This window comes from Eptesicus fuscus, chromosome 8, assembly GCF_027574615.1.
Source record: "Eptesicus fuscus isolate TK198812 chromosome 8, DD_ASM_mEF_20220401, whole genome shotgun sequence".
Taxonomy (NCBI): Eukaryota; Metazoa; Chordata; class Mammalia; order Chiroptera; family Vespertilionidae; genus Eptesicus; species Eptesicus fuscus.
In genome coordinates this window covers 21,638,206-21,660,774 of record NC_072480.1, presented here as the reverse complement: position 1 = coordinate 21,660,774, position 22,569 = coordinate 21,638,206, and the positions used below count along the sequence as shown (strand labels likewise).

At 41.5% G+C, this 22,569-nt stretch overlaps 1 protein-coding gene across 1 annotated transcript in view; it reads right to left on the bottom strand.

Annotated features, from left to right (window-relative positions):
* Positions 1-22,569, bottom strand: part of VWA8 (von Willebrand factor A domain containing 8) — a 402,578-nt gene that overhangs the window by 39,655 nt on the left and 340,354 nt on the right. The window contains exons 38-40 of the mRNA XM_054719826.1: positions 11,232-11,340; positions 7,852-8,008; positions 666-774 (exon numbers count right to left, since the gene is read on the bottom strand). Of these exons, the coding sequence (XP_054575801.1) occupies positions 666-774; positions 7,852-8,008; positions 11,232-11,340 (375 nt within the window). The remainder of the gene's footprint in view (positions 1-665; positions 775-7,851; positions 8,009-11,231; positions 11,341-22,569) is intronic.

The window sequence follows — 22,569 nt, the reverse complement described above, 5'->3', positions numbered from 1 at the left end:
ACCAAAGAGGAAAAGGGTATAACTGAAGGTAAGCAACTTCAAACATTTCATGGAAAGGACAAAGAAGGCTCCAGAGTAGAGTGGGAAGCATGGCTCCCAACCCCGCCCCTTTTCCCCTGAAATGTCCAAATATCTTTGCTTAGGAAATACTGAAGCATCTTAATTGATATTTTTAGGGGAAATAGCAATAGTTCTGGAGCAACCAATTTGTAAACTGCAAAAAAGGTAGGCAATAGGGGAGCAAGGGGAGGGCGAGGGAGGAGAAGCCAGGAGGCATAGCGAATATCGCGGACGATCCAAAATGCTCCTCTGTCTCTCCCGGCAATGATAGTGAAGTGATTTCTAGAAAGAGAGTCCTATTTGTGAATTCCTAGCAGAAGTGAGGTGCACACAGATTTTCTATGTGGGGAATCAGGATGTATGATGTCTTTTGGGGTTGCTGGTCAAGTTACTGCTTCCTGAACAAGGGGAAAGTGAGATCAACTCTTTTTCCTTGGAGAACTCAACTAAGAAGCCATGGAATGAGCTACAGCTTTATGCAAACATTTTGGCATTAATTTTTTCCTGATTGGTTGATTAGGGCTTGGATAATTTTCCCCAATAGTTCTGGGATCAGTTCAGCTTTAGGCTCAGATTATTTTCTTGGCCCATAAGTGGAAGATTACCTGTAAATTATCCAGGATGATCCGGAGGGAGTGCACCTGCCTTCGGACAGCACCTGAAAACCTTTCGTAAGTTGTGGCATCATATTCACTCATTTGGATCTCCTTCAGCCTGAAATCAAAGGGGGGAAAAAAAGACAGCAGCTGATATCATGTGCGTCGGTCTTTTAGTTCCATCCCTCTACTGCTAGAGCTGCGGCAAACTTCAGAAAGGTATAACGGAAGGTAACCAACTTCAAACACTTCATGGAAAGGACACAGAACAGAGTGGAGAGGCATGTCATGGCTTCTCCAGGCTGCCTTTGAGGAGAAAAGCAAAAGGCAAGGGGTGACGTCTCAGTGAGGAGTATAAAAGGAAGAGACTGTCCGGTGGCATGCTGGCAAAGTGTTAACACGTTGCCCTCCAGGACAACAAAAGTCATGCTTTGTAGTATTTGCTCATTTCTGTGGTGTAAATACCATGATGGATTTCAAGCTGCCAACAATGAGTTCACTAACACTGAGTTAGAAAGAAATGTGCACAATTGGCTCTCACACGGCTGCTATATCCCAAAGACGTGCCTCGATGTTGGCAGCTAGTCAGTTCGTGTGGAGGCTCCTAGTTGCTTTATAAGACCAAGGACGTATATTTGGTTGACTAAGTTAATAGTTCAGGCCCAAAGAATGTAATTAATGTGCTGCTATGGAAATACAAGAGTTTTCTGAAATTGCTGATGTACTTTTAATAGGATAATTATATTTTAATATTGTGGCTTTGAAATTCCTCCCTCCCAGTACAGTGCTCCTTTTCACCGTTGTTCATCATTTGCCTCTGCTGTGGCCTGCCATGCATGAGGGGTTCCCCAAACATCACGTGCCTGTGCCCGGAGCTCCCACACAGGTCACTGTCACCTGTCCCTGCCTCTCTGCCTACTAACTCCCACATACTCGTCAAGACTCAAATCGATGATCAGCTCCTCTGGGAAGCCTGTTCCGATTCCCCAGGTCTGTCTTCCGTTGTTACTTCACACCATCACTCTCAGAGCACTTACTACCTGTCCTGTCTCCCCACCAGCCTCTACGCTCTTTTAGGTAATGGCGGGGTCTTTCTCATCTTTCTATGTACAGTGGCTAGCATGTTACCTAGCGTATAATAGGTATTTAAAATAAACTGAAATGAATGACCAAAATAAAAACAAGATTCCGAATCATTAAAAATGCAGCATCTTAAATTAATCACACGTAGAAGTTTATTCACTGAGAGAGCTTTTCTTGGGTTTTATAGCGTCATATTCATAATACACTAATTTGATTACACATTCCTGGAAGTTTCTATAAATGTAACGGGTGCTGACACTAGGACACAGAACGGTCTTCTAAACTGCTGCATGTGGCCGAAACCGGTTTGGCTCAGTGGATAGAGCGTCAGCCTGCGGACTCAAGGGTCCCAGGTTCGATTCCGGTCAAGGGCATGTACCTTGGTTGCGGGCACATCCCCAGAAGGGGGTGTGCAAGAGGCAGCTGATCGATGTTTCTCTCTCATCGATGTTTCTAACTCTCTATCCCTCTCTCTTCCTCTCTGTAAAAAATCAATAAAATAAACTGCTGCATGTGATTGCATTAGTGTGCACACGCGTGCAAAGTTGGAGGTATGGGTCCCAGGTGTGTAGCTGAAACTGTTATCTAAAGTATATTTTTCTCACCTTGGGCTGCAGTGAGAATGAATGGTCTCTGTTCCTTCCTGGCAGGCCAAGCACTGGGGAGAATCCATCCATCACAGGACTGAGTGCTTACCAGAATCACATAAGGTTAGGCCTAGACTGCCACAGGGAAGATTTGCAATCCCTGCCCTAACACCCAGCTGGGTTAGTTATTGCCAACTCAGGTTTCAAGACCCAGCTTGAAGGCCACCCCCTAAGGAATCTTGCTTGACCTCTCCAGTAACCTGATCACACCCCTTCACTGTCTTCCACAAATATCTGCTATAGAATCTATACACTTTATTGCCTTTAATAGCTATGTTTGTTTCCATCTGTCATGATGTTTTCAAACTTTATTTTCTACAATAAGAAATAAGCTTTAATACACTGAAATACAGGATACACAAATGCATATATATGTGTGTTTTTAACTGAACCAAAAATTTAATAAAAAATATGTTTACTATTTGTGATACACTCTGATATTCTCTTCTATTCCTCTGGGAGGAGAAATATGTCTTATTTTTTCTCTGAATCTGCAGTACCTAACGCAATGCCTGGCACACCGTGGCACTCAATAAATGCTGTTACATAACACTTTGAAAAAACACTATCAAAAGAGAAACACATGAAAGTTAAGTTAAATAATATCTGAATGTTTGTTTCCTGAGGTGACATGCCAAGGTGTCCTTCTAAATTTACTCTCTTTTCTGAAGAACAAAAACAAATATGTGTATAGGACTTGACCTCCTAACACCTCTCATGTTTAGTTTTGGCAATCTCTTAAACCTCTCTATACATTTTCATTAGATGTTGTGTTTCAAGTATCAAGGTGGAGAAAAGCTGGGCACAATGAATATTACAGGATATGCTATCTACCTCTTCATACCTAGGAGGCCAATATGCTTTCTCCCAAAGAAAAAAAATTAGAAAAAAAATTGTAGCCATAGCTTATCTTGAGCAGGGAGAAAATATACACATACACACAAACTCACACACTCATTTCACACATACACTTACAGACACTCACATACACACACACTCATTTCACACAATACTCACTTCACGTACACATTCACACACACACACACACGCACACACACGCACACACACACACACACACACAAGGAAGGAGCCAGGAAGTTGGTCTTAGTAGAGAGATTGGAATTAACTCGTTATAGGCTACCTCTGGCACAACCACGTTGCACCCAAAACACACCACATGCTGTTTTAATTGTGAAGAAATCTGGAAATCATATCCCAGACTTTGTGAGCTTTCAGAGAGATCACCTACAAGGTGTTCAAAAGTGATAACAAATTCTGAGAGGTGAAGACTGAAGCAAGGAATGGGGAAAGGAAATAGGTAATTTTAGGCTCTGGATCAGACAAGCTGCCCAGTGCTAATACTCTCAAGCCCACAAAACTAGCTGAAAATAAGTCTTTCTGCCTCTTTACCCCTGACCAAAACTGCAGGGCGCAGCTGCTTCCCATCCTAGTAATCCATGTGGACTAACTGCACTCTGTTGGCACAGCATATTCTTACAGGGTATACTTATTGTTATGTAAGAGTCTGGGAATTTAAGTTTTCATTTTACTTTTTCATGTAGGTCAGACTTAAATACTATAATTTTAGATCAATTATGAGAAAAGCAAACATAAGCTGAGATCCATAAGCTAACCTCCTTGTGTAAGCCTGATTAGTTTTGCAAATGGTAGTTGGTACAATTTCCACCTTAAACGTTTTTCTAAGCTTGTAAAAGTACCTTACTGTCTATTTCATTCATGTTTTGTTGGTTAATATTTCTGTTTGCTTCATGCATGTCTTATGCTTCTCGACTTCTGTTATCTGTTCCTGAGTTAATAAATTTTGATATATAGGAACCGGTATCTAGATGAAATCCAGACGCAAATGAGTGCTAACTCAATGCTGTGTTGATGATGTCAAGAACCCATCAGCTTATTAGGCAATATGGTGGGCCTCTAGGCTGATGGATAGCTCTGTCTGTCTGTCTGATTTTAGCCAGACTCTGAGTTAAGTATTAAAGGGGGACACCATTACCTCTATGCAGGTGCACATTATTCATTCTACAAATATGAGTGTTTGCTGTGCATCAGATTCTGGGCGTAGGTCTGAGGATATTATAGAGCAAAGCACTCTGCCCTCAAGGCACTTAGTCAGTGGAGAGGCAACTATTCACACAACTGATGATATACTGGGAAAGAGTGATAAGAACTGTGGAGAAAAGGGACAAAAGCATAAATGAGGACCTGACCTCATTCTGCATATGCCTACAGCTGCAAAATAGCTTTAAAACTGACTATTTGATGACAGTGAAGAATTATTTTTTTGTAGACATAATAGTATTGTGTGTGTGTGTATGTGTGTGTGTGTGTGTGTGTGTGTGTGTGTGTTTTAGAGTCCTTACCTTTCAGAGATATACTCTTAAGTGTTTATGATGAAAAGATAGGATACCTTAGATTGGCTTCCAAATAATCCAGGGGTGGGCACTGAGAGTAAAGCCTTATTTTTCTTCTTGAAGTTGGTCCATGGGTTCATTATACATGAACCTACTTTTGCCTCACTCCATGTTTCACTCTACTTTCGTTTATGTTTGAAAAGTTCCATAATAAAAAGTTAAAGAAAAATCTTTAGCAGTACTAACTTGAATACTCATCAAATGGGAGAATTTACTATGTGAAAGTAGAAAGCAACATTTTTTCCCCCTCTGTATTTTGCTATGCCCTTTCTCAGGGTCTCCATGTGTTTTTACTTCTTCCTTTCCATCTCATACCCTTGCCCACCTCCTGTCTCTCAACCACTTCATCTGTTCTCTTTCACCTGGGCTTAGAGATTTCTCCACAGCACTGCGTAAAGGTGGATGGTTTTCTCACTCCTTTCCCACTTTCTCTCTTACATCCTCTAAATTTAGTTGTGTTGTCATCACAGATGCTTCTTGATCTCTTTCACCTGTGGGGCAATGGCCCTAATAGAATCAGGTTCCTTAACCCTATTATAGGATTTGGAACAGGGGCTGAACACTTGCGCCCAAGCACTACTAAAAGGCCTTCCTGCCTCTCCATGAACTACTCATGTGCCAGAGCATCTATCCATCTGTGCACTTATTCAAAAACTAAAGGCCCGGTACACGAAATTCATGCACAGGGGGGGGGGGCGGGAGGGTGTCCCTCAGCCTAGCCTGCACCCTCTCCAATCTGGGGCCCCTTGAGGGATGTCTGACATCCCTCTCACAATCCAGGACTGCTGGCTCCCAACTGCTTGCCTGATCACCCCTAACCACTCCCCTGCCAGCCTGATCAACACCTAACTGCTCCCCTGCTGGCCTGGTCACCCCTAACTTCCCTCCCTTGCCAGCCTGGTTGCCCCAACTGCCCTCCCCTGTCGGCCTGGTCGCTCCCAACTGCCCTCCCCTGCTGTCCTGGTCGCCCCCAACTGCCTTCTCCTGTTGGCCCAGTCACCCCTAACTTCCCTCCCTTTCCAGCCTGGTCACCCCTAACTGCCCTCCCCTGTCAGCCTGATTGTCCTTAACCACTCTCCCCTGCTGGCATGGTCTCCCGTAACTGCCCTCCCCTGCTGGCCTGGTCACCCATAACTGCCCTCCCCTGCAGGCCTTGTCCCTCCCAACTGCCCTCCACTACAGGCCTGGTCCCCCCCAACTGCCCGGCAGGCCTGGTTGCCCCTAACTGCCCTTCCCTGCTGGCCTGGTCACCCCTAACTGCCCTCCCCTACTGGCCTGGTTCCCCCCAAACTGCCCTCCCCTGCCGGCCTGGTCACCCCTAACTGCCCTCCCCTGCTGGCCTGTTCCCTCCCAACTGCTCTCCCCTGCAGGCCTGGTCCCTCCCAACTGCCCTCCCCTGCCAGCCCAGTCACCCCTAACTGCCCTCCCCTGCAGGCCTGATCGCCCCCAACTGCCCTCCCTTGTAGGCCTGGTCCCTCCCAACTGCCCTCCACTGCTGGCCACCTTGTGGTGGCCATCTTTGACCACATGGGGGCGGCCATCTTGTGTGTTGTAGTGATGTTCAATTTGCATATTACCTCTTTATTATATAGGATTGAGACTGGATATTTACTTGTGAGGTCCTGAGCGTGGCAACAATAGAAACTCATTTGGGGAGGGTACAGGAGAATGTTGCATATCTAATTGTTTGGTTCCTTCCCTAAATGGATATCATTTATATGAAATGTAGAGTAATATCTTAATTCTAACAAGACCTTTCCTTACAGTATTCCTCCCACTTTTTGTTTGTTTTGAGAAGTTTAAACTGCTTGCATTCCTAACATAGTTATCTGTCCTCATAACCTCCCTGGGAAGCAGGGAGAGGAAGCCACCTATCTCCAGAAGAGCAAATTCAGGCGGTGAGGACAGATAACTCGAGGTCACCAGGAAAGCCAGCACTTTTGCCTTATCCACCTGTACACAGGCTCCTAAGGCTTGCAGGCTTTCCTGAGGGTGTGGCAGGAGGAATCTGCATGTTTATCCCCATTGTTTTGCTCTGTTTACTTGCAGGATGTGTAAGCACAGCATGTGATACAATAACAGATGTTCTACGTGGAGGAACTTCATAGATGACATACACTTGAGCATGCTCTTTTTTTCTGAACTGCACTCAGCTCCTTTCATTGGGTGCAACAACCTGAATCTGCCTTCCAAGCCACCACGGGTCCCCTCCCTCAGTCCTAAGGGAGACACTGCTGCTCCTCTGGCATTTTCCACTTTTAGCTGAAGAGCATCATGAGGCTTCTTCACATTTTTTTAGATGGTTCTGATCAAATGGCCCAGATCGTCTGAAAGCCACAGGTTCTTCAGCCCTGATTTCAAGGACTCCACCGACAGAGCCTTCTGTTCAACTTCACTCCCCGACCCCCAGCTGGTGCCTTTAACCCGGAGCGGACACCATGCTCACCCTATGGGTGCCTCCGCACATTTGGCTTTCCCTTCCTGGAATATCCCAATCCTGGCTGAGCTCCGGTCCTAACTCCCAACAGCCCACTGATCTGTCCTCTGCACAGCCAGAGGGCAGAGTCTCCTACCACATGGCTGCAGCACTCACAGGAGTGAGTCTGAGTGAGTGAGTGTGAGGGTGTGTGTGATTGACCTGCTCCACATACTGGTACATCCCCAAGATTCCTGAGGGCAGAAGGGACCGCATAGAGTCCTTTGAATACCCTGTGTGGCCTAGAACAGATGTGGATGGAGTGATTTGAACTTTAATTTCTCTTAAGAAAAATATCTTTGGTTTTACTTCCTAATGTGCTCAGTTCCATCTTCTACACAGTCATAGGTAATCAATACATTTAAGAGCCCGAGTAGAAAGAATGGGGAGTTATGCTCACCTGACTGTGTCCGTTAGGGAGGGGGAGGCTGTGGATTTGTTTGTGGTTCAAGTCGCCGCATGAGGCGAAGATCCACACATATCTGGGTCAGTTCAGGGTCCACTATGACATTTCACCGTAGCAGCCAGCGCTGCCCTGGAGGAACGGGACCACTCACCTCTCCCGAAACGCTTTCTGGCCCATCTCTCTCGCAGCTCTCTTCACCTCCTCGGGAACCGCGTCCTTCTCGGCCTCAGAGACCTGGTACACTGTGTGGCCTGCGTCCAGCCGGTAAGGACCTCCTTTGCCTCCCAGACCTGCAGTGTCTCTTCCCCCTGGAAGGAAGCCAGGGAAGCTCAGGTTGTTTCTCTGATCCAGGCCACCAAACAAGTCAGGTAGTGATTCAAGGCAGTCCCATGAAGCATATTAACTGCACTCATCTCATAATTCAATATTCAAATGGCCTTCTTTTGGAAAGAAGGGGTGCCCCACCCCTGTTCCGGATGCTTCTCCGTTTCTCCAGCCAGGCAGATCTCACCCACATTTCAAGGCTCAGTCCAAATTCCAGGACATGCCATCTTATGATTCTGCCTCACATGGACCAATGCTATTGTGTACTCACTATTTGTTAACCTTTTTTCACCAACTATACGATGGATTGTCATAGTTCATATATCTTTGTAAATCTGCACTTAAAAGAGTGATTTGAATATAAAAAATTCTTAGTATATATTAATTAAATGAACAACTTAACTTTTCCCCCCTCATGTTAGTTTTCCTTAAAATAAGAAAAAGACAACTAGGGTATAGATACCATTTCATATGTTTAGCAAATGATAAAAATGATGCACAGAGAGGTTAAGAGACCTGCTTACAGTTTCATATCAGTGGCTTAGCCAAGATTAGAAACCAATCATTTACCAACTTTGAGTTCTAGCCTAGAGTACTCACAACAGATAAGCACTACCAGCTTGAGAACAGTTTACAATACAAACTCAGTTTACAAGCTTGTAAGTGTGTATTAGGTAATACTTCCCATACTGTTTACGATGTAAATATAAATTAAATGCCTAGAAGACTAGGTAGGTAATATAAGAAGTGGTGAGAACTTTGGCTAACTGGAGGACTTGCTTTGTCTAAATACATTCAAATTCAAATTATTTTTAAAAACCTACATAGACCTAAAGAATACATATATTGACCAAGATTTGGTCTCTAGGCTACCAGTTTATTACCCTAGTTTGATAATTATTAAAATACTAGTAATCGGTTTCTTTTGTTCATTCATACATCATGTGGGAACTCAGAAGAGAATCTAATATTGGAGGGGCAACATAATATAATACAGTTTATTAGTATTATATAATATTGTACTGTACAGTTAAGCCAGACTGCCTGAGTTTGAATCCTCGCTCCAATGCACTGGTGAGGTGTCCCTGAGGGACATTCCTTCCTTCTCTGTGTCTCAGAGTCCTCATCTGTAAAATGGGATTGCTAATATCCTTTACTTCATGGGACTGCCAGAAGGCTAAAATGCTTAGAACTGTATTTGGCACAAAGTAAGACTATATAATAAATGACTGGTCTCACTATTATCATTTAGGTAACTTCCAGTCACATAAATGAGGTCAATTCTAAGTTCATAAATGGAAAATTTGAAAGCTTTTAGGCTTTGGTGAAATTATGTCACATTTTTATTTTCTCCATTGGAGCCTTGATTGGTGTAATAAGTCAAAAGCAAGAACTCAGCCTGTACTGCTTTTCTTATCAAAGTCTAGGTAGGCCATTTCCTTCTGGGAAATACCATGAGAACAGCCCATTAATTATAGTAATTTTACCCTTTGGGTCGAGCACATCTTATCTCATCCTTATTTAGATGTTGGTGGTGGAAAATTCCTTCTTGGATGAGTGTAATTCCTGGCTCTCAAGCATGGATAGCTATAGGTGGAGGGGACCAGTTACTGGACAATGACAAGGAGCTACAGAGGAGGAACAGCTTTTATGTGACCCGACTCCTTTTGCACAGGAGGTGTTCCTTAGGAATGGGTGGATCATGAATCAGAGCTGAAAACTTCCTAGGCGCTGAGATGACATCATTTTTTGAGGAAAGAACTCACAACTGTTTGGAGATGGTGTGAGTGATGGCCAGCATGAGTCACATGGTCCTTCGGGAAAGTCATACTGGTGGAGAGGGCATGAGGAGAGAGTTCTTCATAATCCCACTTCTAGGAACCTTTGATTTGTACTAATTAAATAAGAAAAGCTTGCAGGAGGTTCTAGACTTCACATAATCTTGAAGCTAACAGTGAATATCCTAAGTCAGTTCAGAGAGAAGTAAAGAATGGGCCAGGGAGGGGCTTTGATGACAAAAAAAGGAATCAAATGACTTGCTGGGTCAGAGGTAAGTTCAATATTTGAGAACTCTGAGGGAAAAGAGAGAAAAAGAATCCGGAGCAAAGGAGCCTTGAAAATTGAAAAAGAAAGACTGTGGGAAGCAAAAGCAGGCTCTCCAGTCCAGACAAATATGTGAGGTAGTAGATTCAAGTTGAATAACAAGAGCCCCCACTTCAGAGCAGCCAGCTGCTGGGAAACCTACATCTGGCCAGCTCGTTCCACAGTGCATTCCATATGGATTCAATATGGCAGGTTTGAACTTGAACTAATTTCCAGATCAGAGGGCATTTCTAAAAATATCCTTTCTTTAGAGCTGATGCTTGATGAATAAACAGAGCAGGCAGCAAGTCCACAGGCCTACTTGATAGCACATTGTCCCAGCACAGAAACCATTTCCTCCTGAGGCTGTCAAGGCCAAGAGGCACAGACCATCCTAAGGGAAGGCCAAGTTCGCAGCCCTTGCCAGCACTGCTCAGGCCGAGATAAGATCAGACAGTGCGCACATAGTCTGGCTGGATTCCCGTGGCCCAGCAGATGTGTCTGCTCCAGCTGTCTGGGAAGAAAGAGGAAGACAGCAGCCATGGGAACAATGCTCTCCTCAGGCAGCCAAGAGGAAGGAATGGACCCCAGCCATCGGTTCAAACTGCAACCAACTCTCTTATCTCAAAATCCTGCATCCGCGTACTCACTTCTGAGACGTGGAAGAGAAGCACCATTTCTTTTCCAAGTCAGTTAGTCAAGACAGGATTTACTATAGATTTCTGGCATGATCCCAAGGGCAGGGGATTTAAAAGAAGGGATTAACACTTTTAATGAATACATTCTTCATGCCAGGCCCTGAGCTCAGTGCTTTAACAATCATAACCTCATTTAATTCTCACCACAACCTTGTGAGGCAGTTAATATTTCCCCCCTTTTACTGACGAAGCAGCTCTGGGTCCAAATGGTCTCAGGTCATAGGGTGGCAGAGTCTCGGACTCCACATGGCAGGGTTTTTCCATGTTTTGATGCCGTGTTGGGACACAGGGCAAGGACACAATCCCATTGACGAATGGGAGGCAGAAGAGGCGCTGGTCCCCAAGCCTCCCTAGGGGTGCTGCACAGTCTACGTGGGCTTGCGAAGTCTCAGGAAACCGGACCCAAGGGAATGCCAGTGCTACCAACCTGTTCCGCCAGCCCAGGTATTGCCGCCCACGTGGGGCATGTTGTCAGGGTCCTCCTTCCCGTGTTTGGGAGAACTCACATCTTCACCACTATCTCTGTTGATGGTTACCTGAAAATGAAGAATTGAGATCTTATCACTATCCCATGACTAACACCAAAACTGCAGGGCAGATAGAAGAATTTGTTTCCCCCAAGTCCTTAAGGTATCACATAACCTAAGGCAGTGGTCGGCAAACTGCGGCTCACGAGCCACATGCGGCTCTTTGGCCCCTTGCGTGTGGCTCTTCCACAAAATATCACGGCCTGGGCGAGTCTATTTTGAAGAAGTGGCGTTAGAAGTTAAGTTTAAAAAATTTGGCTCTCAAAAGAAATTTTAATTGTTGTACTGTTGATATTTGTTTCTGTTGACTAATGAGTTTGCCGACCACTAACCTAAGGCCATTGGGCACAAAAGATACTGTTAGGATCTGGCAAAAATCTCATCAGATTTAACCTCCATTGTGTTGGGAAGGAGACAAATTGAAATTTTTTTTTAAAGAAAAGCATTTACACAAGGAACCAGATCTACCAGAAGCAGGGAAAATGGATCTCACCAGACTGCCTCTCTCCCAGAGGTTTAGAAGGACCACTGCCTACCTATTCCTGCTGAGTCACAACAGATATACATTAACCTATTTAATTTTCAAAGAAATCTCATTCTCTGGAAAATGTCATTTTATATAAAATAAATAGAAAATACCCAAGAAATGTCATCTATTGTGCTTCAGTGACATATGCTGTATACGCAGACACTAAAAACAGCTTATTTGTTTTCTGGACCCACTCTAATTTTATTATGGTATTTTGTACTTTCCCGAATTCATCTCAATTTTAAAGTTGGATTTACTATTCCTACAATTCAAACAGAGTACCTAGCACCTCAGCCTTCCACTGTGAGAGCCTGTGGCTTCTTAGTCCCTAATTTCATTCAGCACAGATTTACCAAAAGGACTGATAACCACACAGGAATTCCAATCCTGGTGGGCAGTTCAGTAGATATTACTCCACAATAAAATGAACTTGAAGCAGTTACATTTCATGCACCCTATTTGCCTGTTCCCAAATGCAATGATTTTCAGGGCAGACCTGATCAGATGTTCATTTATTTGTTCAAATAAGACTCACAGAAAAATGTACTGGCAGGACATCATGCAAAGTACCATGGGGTCTATAAAAGCCAGGGAGGATTGGTCTGCCCTCCAGCTGCTTACAGTGAGGCAGGAGAGGTTGCAAATGGACCTGAAGTTTGATGCCAGAGCAGTCTTTACAGGCTGACCCAGTCATTGTTAGGACATGGACTTCCATTCTGGATGTTAAGATTAATGAAGGCATGTAGGTAATTTAAGGTCTTCGCAAATAAAATGGCTATAAAGAATGAATTCAACGTAACTTCCATTGTCTTATATCCAGATGAGTTCATTTCAAATGTTATGACATTGTAAAGAGATTTCAATTAACTGGACCTTTCTGCCAAAAGCTTTGGCAGCAGTATCAGGATTTTTGCCATAACCTCAGCATACTTTAAGAAAATTTACCAGCCAGGACATGACAATTGATATGAATTCCACACATATAATCATGCTCTAAAAATGGGTGAACATAACTTTTTCTTTTTTTAAAAAATTAAACTATGCAGAGGAGTTAGTAACATTTAGAGAACAAATAAACATTTAAAATACTTTCCCCAAAACTTGCCACCACTTTCCAACTTGTCCAGAGGTAATGTAAGAGATAAAGTAGTAAATTAAAATGTGTACACTGACTACAAGAATTCTAAACCAGCACTAACCAATAACATTTTCTGTGTTGATGTCAGTGTTTACACCCATAGGATCTTATATAGTAGTTATTGAGTATTTGAGCACCTGAAGTTTAAATTGTATTTAATTAAGTAAAATTTAATTTCAAATACCCACCCATGGCTAGTGGCTATCTCATTGGATAGCAAAGCATAAGGACAAGCTTGTCTCAGCCCTGAAGATACTATTCGGAGATTTTTGTAACATCTTGTAGATGTTCTCCATGGGAAATTAGAAAAAAAAAAAAAAAAAGAAAGAATTCAAAAGTGGGATAGTTATATTGTTGCTAATTTAAGAAATCTATCCTCTCCTCCCATGGCCAGAGCAGCAATACCACCGCACCCCCTCCTCCCCACCCTCCCATTGCAGAAGGATTTCCAGGAGGTCAGGGCAAACTACGGGGAAAAACTGAGTTGGGCAGGGGCCATTTTTTCCTCCCACCCCCGACCACAGCCAACGTTCCTGTACAGAGGCCCCCCTTCACACAACCAAATCTTGGTATGCTTGGGCCTGATGAATTCTGTTGGCCTCTAATGAACCTTGATGACTCCCTGAGATCCCATCTCACCACAATGGTCCGAGGGTACCTGGTGGATGGCAGCTGACCTTAATGAACCCTCAGACTGTTGATGAGTAGCCTCAGACCCAGCACTGGCTCCAGGTTTGACTCTATATTAGCCTGGGGAATACCACTCACCCCCACCCGGTGACTCACTGAGAACCTACCTCATGAAACTTGCTACCACCAAAGCCTCTTTCAGTGACTGAGCCTAACAGGCAGCAAGCAGGCAGAGATTGACCTCAGGCAGCCTTGGGTCTCTTGCTGACCTGCCCCCAGGCGTGGTGCTGGTGGAAGTCGGCCTTGGTGCACAGCTTGGTCCCTTCCACACACACCCAGGCCCAACAGAGGCAGCCACAAACTATGGATTGCTTCGTAGCCCCAAAGAGGTAGCTCAGGGCTTGTCATAGGCAGCACCTAACATTGACCTGCACTGGCGGCCTTCTCAGGGTGGGATCCAGACCATATCAGAGCACAATCCAAGTAGCTCCACAAGCACCACATCCAAAGAAAGATCTCAGCAGGCACCAGACCCTGTTGAAGCAAATTCCTCTTTGTGGGGTCAGCTGCCTCACAGCAGCTCACACATTGAGGTGGGGGATGATCCTAATAGCCAGCTAGAGAGGCAACCCCACCCCAAATGAATTAACAGCAATTAAGACTCAAGTACAACATGAGGGCTCACATAACCCACATGCTGGACATTCCTGAAGCACTTAGTTCTGGTGATAAGGGAGATTGTGCTACTGAGCCCCATAAGACTTTTATCACATAAGGCCACCATACCAAGATTGGCAGAATTGAAGATTTACCTAATACACAGAAACAAATACAGAGATGCAGCCAAAATGGGGAGACAAAGAAACATGCTCCAAATGAAAGAACACAAGAAAACCCCAGAAAAAGAACTAAGTAAAATGGAGGGAAGCAATCTACCTGATACAGAGTTTAAAACAATGGTTATAAAGATGCTCAAGGAACTAGTGAAAATTTCAACAAAGAGACAGCAAGCATAAAATGGGACGTAAGAGCCATAAAAAAACAACACAGAAATTATGAATACAATATCTGAAATGAAGAATACTCAAGAAGGAATAAACATCAGGTTAGGTGAAGCAGAGGATCAAATCAGAGATTTGGAAGACAAGGTAGTAAAAAAAATAAACAATCACAGCAGGAAAAAAAGAAAGAATTTTCAAAAAAATGAGCATAGTCTAAGGGACCTCTAGGGCATCAAGTATTACAATAAAAGCATCATAGGGGTACCAGAAAGAGAAGTGAGAGAGCAAGTGATCAAGAACCTATTTGAAGAAATAATGGCTGTAAACTTCCTTAACCTGGGAAAGAAAAAGACATACATGTCCAGTTCAGGTGATCAGGGAGATTGTGCTACTGAGCCCTACAAGACTTCTACCACATAAGGCCCAAACAAGATGAACCCAAAGAGGCCCACACCAAGATACATCATGATTAAAATGCCAAATTTCAAAGGCAAAGAGAGAATCTTAAAAGCAGCAAGAGAAAGATAGTTAGTTACCACAAGGGACCTTTTATAAGACTGTCAGCTGATCTCTCAACAGAAACATTTCAGGCCAGAAGGGATTGGCACAAAATATTCAAAGTGATGAAAAGCAAGAACCTACAACTGAGGCTATTCTACCCAGCAAGTTTATCATTTAAAATTAAAGGTGAAATAAAGAGCTTCTCAGATAAGATCAAGCTAATGGAGTCCATTACCACTAAACCAGTTTACAAAAAATGTTAAAGGATCTTCTTTAAGAAGAAGAAAGAAAAAAAAGATGAGTATAAATATAAAGAATAAAATGGGTATACACATGTACCTATCAATAACCACTTTAAATGTAAATGGCTTAAATGCTCCAATCAAAAGACATAGAGTAGCTGAACTGATAAGAAAATAAAACCCACATATATGCTGTCTACAAGAGACCCATCTCAGAATGAAAGAAACACATACTTAAACTGAAAAGATGGAAAGAGATATTTTATGCAAATGGAAATTTAAAAAATTACAGGGGAAGCAATACTTATATCAGACAAAATATACTTTAAAACAAAGGCTATAATAACAGACAGAGAAGAATATGACATAATGATAAAGGGGTCAATCCAACAAGAGAATATAATCCTTGTAAACATTTATGCATCCAATATAGGAGCACTTAAATATAAAAAGAAAGCCTTGATGGACATAAAAGGAAGATATTGACAGCAATACAGTCATGGTAGGGAACTTTAACACCCCACTGACTTCATTGGATAGATCTTTCAGACAAAAAAATCAACAAGGAAACAGTGACTCTAAATGACACACTAGATCAGCTAGATTTAATTGAAATTTCAGCCCAAAGAGGCAGAATACATATTCTTCTCAAGTGCACATGGGACATTCTCAAAGATAGACCACACGTTAGGATACAAAAACAAGTCTCTACCAGGACAAGAAGACTGAAATCATATCAAGTATCTTCTCAGATCACAATGGCATGAAATTAGAAACCAACTACTATAAAAACACTCCAAAAACATTCAAACACATTTGAGGCTAAATAACATGTTATTAAACAATGAATGGGTTACCAATGAATCAAGAAAGAAATAAAAACTTTCTGGAAACAAATGAAAGTGAACATACAACAACCTCCAATCTATGGGACACAGTGAAAGTACTCCTGAGAGGGAAGTTCATAGCCCTATAGGCCTACTTCTAAAAACAAGAAAAAATTTTAATAAACTATCTAACCCTACAATTTAAAGAATTAGAAAGAGAACAACAAGAAAAGACCAAAGTAATTAGAAAGAAGAAAATAATAAAGATTGGAGTGGAAATCAATGATGTGAGACTAAAAAAAAAAAAAAAAAATACAAAAGATCAATGAAACCAAGAGCTGGCTCTTTGAAAAGATAAACAAGATTGATGAACCTTTAGCCAAACTCATCAAGAAACAAGATGCAAATAAATAAAATCAGAAATGAGAGAGGTGAAATAACAACTGACAGCACAGAAATACAAATTATTATAAGCAAATATTATGAACAACTACATGCCAACAAGCTGGACAACCTGGACAAAATGGACAAATTCCTAGAAAAATACAATCTTCCAAAATGGAATCAGGAGGAATCAGAAAACCTGAATAGGATGATAACAACTGATGAAACTGAAGCAGTAATAGAAAACCTCCCAGCAAACAAATCCCTTGGTCCAGATGGCTTCACAGGACAGTTTTACCAAACATTCAAAGAAAAACTAACATTATTCTCCTCAAACTGGTCCAAAAAAATCCAAGAGGAAGGAACACTTCCAAGCTCTTTTTACAAGGCCAACATTATCCTAATTCCATATAAAGACATGACAAAGAAAGATAATTACAGGCCAATATCCCTGATGAACATAGATGCTAAAGCCCTCAATAAAATATTAGCAAAACAGATCCAGCAATATATTAAAAAGGTCATACACCATGACGAAGTGGAATTTATTCCAGGGATGCTACACTGGTACAATACTCACAAATCTATAGATACGATACATCACAGAAACAAATTGAAAGACAAAATCACATTATCATATCAAAAGATGCAGAGAAAATATTAGACAAAATCCAACACCCATTTTTGATAAAAATTCTCAGCAAAGTGGGAATAGAAGGATCATAACTCAAGATAATAAAGGCCATATATGACACACTTACAGCCAACATCATACTTAATGGGCAAAGACTAAAACCATTTCATCTAAGAACAGGAACAATACAGGGGTATCTGCTTTCCCCACTGTTATTCAACATAGTACTGAAAGTTCTAGCCACAGCAATCAGATAAGAAGAAACAAAAGGCATACAAATTGGAAAGGAGGAAGTAAAACTCTCATTATTTGCAGGTAACATTGATACTGAATATATAGAACCCTAAAGATTCCACCAAAAAGCTAGAACTGATGAATAAATTCAGTAAAGTAGGAGGGCACAAAATAAATATTCAGAAATCTGTTGCATTTTTCTATGCCAATAATAAACTCTCAGGAAGGGAAACTAAGAAAACAATCATATTTACAATTGATAAAAAATACCTAGGAATAAATTTAACCAAGGAGGTAAAAAACCTGTACTTGGAAAATTTTAAGATACCAAAGAAAACAATTTGAGAAGATACAGATAAATGGAAGCATATACCATGTTCCTGGATAGAATGAATTAACATTATTAAAATGTGTATACTACCCAAAGCAATCCATAGATTCAACACAATTCTTATCAAAATGCCAATGGTGTATTTAACAGAACTAGAACAAATAATCCAAAAATGTATATGGAACCTCAAAAGACTTGGAAGAGCCTCAGCAATCTTGAGGGTAAAAGAAAAACAAAGTTGGAAGTATTATGTTACCTGATATCAAACTATACTACAAGGCCACAATAGTTAAAACAGCATGGAACTGGCATAAAAGCAGACATATAGATAATGGAACAGACTAGAGAGCCCAGAATTAAAATCTTGTCTGCATGGTCAATTAATATATGACAAAGGAGGCAAGAACACACAATGGGGTAAAGACAGTCTATTCAATAAATGATGTTGGAAAGATTGGACAGACGCTTGCAAAAAAAATAAAACTAGACCACCTCCTTACACCATATATAAGAATAAACTAAAAATGGATTAAATACTTAAATATAAGACTTAAAAAAAAAAAACTCCTAGAAGAAAACGTAGGCAGTAAAATCTCTAAGATTTCTCTTAGCAATATTTTTTCTGATATATCTCTTCAGGCAAGGAACAAAAGAAAAAAGTAAATAAGTGGGACTACATCAAACTGAAAAGTTTTGCACAGCAATGTAAATCATCAACGAAATAAAAAGACAACATACTGAATGGAAGAAAATATTTTCCAATGATATATCTGATAAGAGATTATTATCTAAAATTTATAGCCCTAATCAGTTTGGCTCAGTGGATAGAGCATCGGCCTACGGATTCAAGGGTCCCAGGTTCAATTCCGGTCAAGGGTATGTACCTTGGTTGCGGGCACATACCCAGTAGGGAGTGTGCAAGAGGCAGCTGATCGATGTTTCTCTCTCATAGATGTTTCTAACTCTCTATCCCTCTCCCTTCCTCTCTGTAAAAAAAAAATAAATAAAAAAAAATCAATAAAATATATTTTAAAAAAAACCAAAATTTATAAAGAACTCAAACTACACAATATCAAAACTAAACAATTCAATAAAAAAATGGGCAGAGCACCTGAACAGACATATCTGCAAGAGGAGATACAGATGGCCAACAGACATATGAATAGATGCTCAACATCATTAATTGTCAGAGACATGAAAATTAAAATCACAATGAGGTAGCATCCCACACCCGTCAGAATGGCTGTCATCAATAAATCAATAAACAAGTATTGGCGAGGATGTGGAGAAAAGGGAACCCTCATGTACTGTTGGTAGGAATGCATTGGCATAGCCGCCATGAAAAACAGCATGGAGTTTTCTCAAAAAATTAAACACAGTGCTGCCTCACAAACCAGCAATCTCACTTCTGGGTATTTATGCGAAGAAACCTAAAACGCTAATTCAAAAGAATATGTGTCCCATGTTCCTTGCAGCAATATATGGAAGCAACCCACATGCCTGTCAATAGAGGAGCAGATAAAAAAGCTGTGGTACACATATACAGTGGAATATTACATCAGCCATAAAAAAGAATGAAATCTTACCATTTATGATAGCATGGATGGACTTAGAGGGTATTGTGCTCAGTGAAATAAGTCAGTCAGAGAAAGACAAATATCATATGATTTCACTTATATGTGGAATCTAAAGAACAAAATAAACTATCAAATAAAATTGAAACAGATTCATAGACACAGAATGCAGATTGCTGCTTGCCAGAGGGCAAGGGGTTAGGGCAAGCATGTCAAACTCGCGGCCCACAGGCCACATGCGGCCCACAACAAATATTTTTGTGGCCCAGCCAATATAACGGTGTGAGCAGTTATTTACAATTATGAAAGGAAATAAGTCTCCTGTCAGATCCAGAATTACTGACACTCACCTTGGGTCAGTTTTGAAAGTAATCACTGCGAACAAGATTCCCCCCGAAGTAGGAGAGATAGTAGCAGAGAAGAGATGCCAAGTGTCAAGAAGAAAACATTAATTTCATCATTGCTCTTGTTCTTTTTTTATACTATACTTTTCCAAATAAACCGACGTTTCTATGAAAATTGAAGCTTTTGTTTTTGTGCGGCCCACATAAACTTAAACCTTGTTTATTTGGCCCGTGTTAGCTTTTGAGTTTGACATGCTTGGGTTAGGGGGACTGGGTGAAAGAGGTGAAAAAATTAAGAAGTACAAATTGGTAGTTACAAAATAGTCATGGGTTATAAAATACAGCATAGGGAATATATTCAATAGTATTGCGATAATTATGCATGGTGCCAGGTAACTGGAAATATTGGGGGGTACACCTTGTAAAGGATATGATTGTCTAATCACTATGCTGTACACCTGAAACCAATCCTATCTAATAAAAGGGTAATATGCAAATTAACCATCACTCCGTCACAAAGATGGCGGTGCCCATAGTGGCCGGGGCGCTGGACGCTGGGGTGGCATCGCCCCGGCGACGAGCCCCAGTATCCCATGTGCCCCAGCCCACGGAGGGAGGGAGGGCAGGCGGGCGGGCCTCTGGCCAGAGGCCGGCTGGGGCACAGGACACTGGCATTGTTGCAGGCTGGGCTGAGGGACCTATCCTCCTCCCCCGTGCACGAATTTTGTGCACCGGGCCTCTAGTACAAAATAATATTGAAAGTAAACTGTAATTAAAAAAAACAACACAAAGATTGCAAGTTGGAAACAAACCCCCAATAAATAAATAAAATTTAAAAAGAAATATATGTAAATGTTATAATTATGGTCTGACTGAATTCTTAAACATAATGGTGCTTACATATAGAGATACATATTTTATAAGAAGGTAAGCTTATTTTGCATACATTTATAACAATAAATAAAGTATAAACTTTACATTTATTATAATAGTACTGTCATTTCTTAAGACTGTTATGAACTGCTTCTGGAAGGATCTGCAGAGTCCAGGGAAGATTCTTTTTTAATATCTCTAATGATGGCAATTATGTGTTCTTTACAAATAGATTTTATTTTTAATAAATAGCCAAAGGATACATGGAGATGATTTCTGGTGAAAACAATTTGCTAATTTGCTATGTGTATGTACCCTTTGGCAAGTCAATTAACTTGTCTGGCCTCAGCTTTCTCATCAGAAAGAAATGGGGCTGAACTCAATGCTTTCTACCATTCTACCAGCGCTGCCATGCTCTGACTGATTAAACAGTTCCACATCTGGTAAATAAGGTGATGAGGCTGGTGTTTTAGTCAAAACCAGGTACAATTATATGGTAATGAGGCTAGTTTATACGTAAGAGTTGTGCCTGTTCTACAGGCCAATTCTAAGAGATAAAGTTCAAAAACAGTCTGAGCAGTGATAGAATTATTGGAATAACTGTTCTGAATACCATTCCTCATTTTGGTGTGTGTGTGTGTGTGTGTGTGTGTGTGTGTGTGTGTGTGTGTGTGTGTTCAGGTATATCGTTTAAAAATCAAGTGAAAAATGTCACAAGAGATATAGAAAGCAAATTTCTGTGTCTTATATCTTTATTTTCATAAAAAATTAGTTATCTCCTTTAGATATTTCACACAATCCAGTAATTCTGCTGTAAGAAAATAGTCTTTTAAGAACCATTACTAAAAATGTTGGCACAAGGCAAAAGAAAAAGCCTCTCAAATTGCCCCACCTCAGTTACCTCAAAAAGCATGCTCTTGCAGTTGCAAAGGCAGCTATAATGGGCCAACAGTGGGGCAGGAAAGTGGCTATGAGATTCCTGGGCAGAAAGGAACTGGCGTGTTCTTTGCCACCTGTGTGACGTGCCAGGCCATCCGCTGGGAAAGGGCATTGCTCACGCTGCCAGCAGGCAGTCCCACACTAACCCCAAACGGGAGTCTGGAGATGTTTCAAAACTGACAGATTCTTAACAAAAACAATCATCAGCCCAAACTCATTTATTCCAGAGAAACACATACCATAAAATCCGGGGATTCTCATAGGGATCTATTTCTCTAGGTGGGTGGGAGGAAGCACATCTGCTGAGGGGTTTTCAAAGCCATTTTAGGGCATCTCCTACATGAAGTGACAATGATTCATGAAAGATACCAGGCAGGAAGTCTTAGACAGTCTAACCAGGACTGTCCCCAGAAACTGAAACAGATACTAGGGAAGGCCTATCGTGTGAGGAAGCGTGTTTCCTGGGGACAGACGTGTGCTATAGAACCCTGGTCAGAAAGCTGATAAATTTCCGAGTGCTCTGAATTGTGTGTGTGGAGGACTTGGAATGCATTTCCTCTGAGGGTTGGTTTCACCTAGAAAGAGCTCAAATAAAGTCATTCCAGTTACTGAAATAGACACTACCGTATTTACTCACTTAAATGGACCAAAATTTTCCCAGACCACAAAATATTGTGAACCTTAAATCTTCTGATGCGACTGATGCACATGCTGAGACCTTGGATGTGTTTCTCATACCTGACACAATTAGGTAACTATGCTGCAATCCTAAGAATTGTTATCCTCTTTCATATGAATTAAAATGGGAAAAACATGGACCTTGTGAATTATAACTCATAAAAATGTTCCAGAGTACAGCAACCTGAAGCCAGAGCGGGGAAGGGGCATGACTCACTAAAGCCCTGTAATTCTGGGCAAGGCCCATATATTTTAGGCTCCTCCTCAAGCTCATAATTTTTAAGAACCATCAGTAAAATGATGTAAATTGCCAGAATACAATCCTGAAGGAACAGTTAGGCCTGGAGCTATGACTGGACAGCACAGCTGATTCCCATTT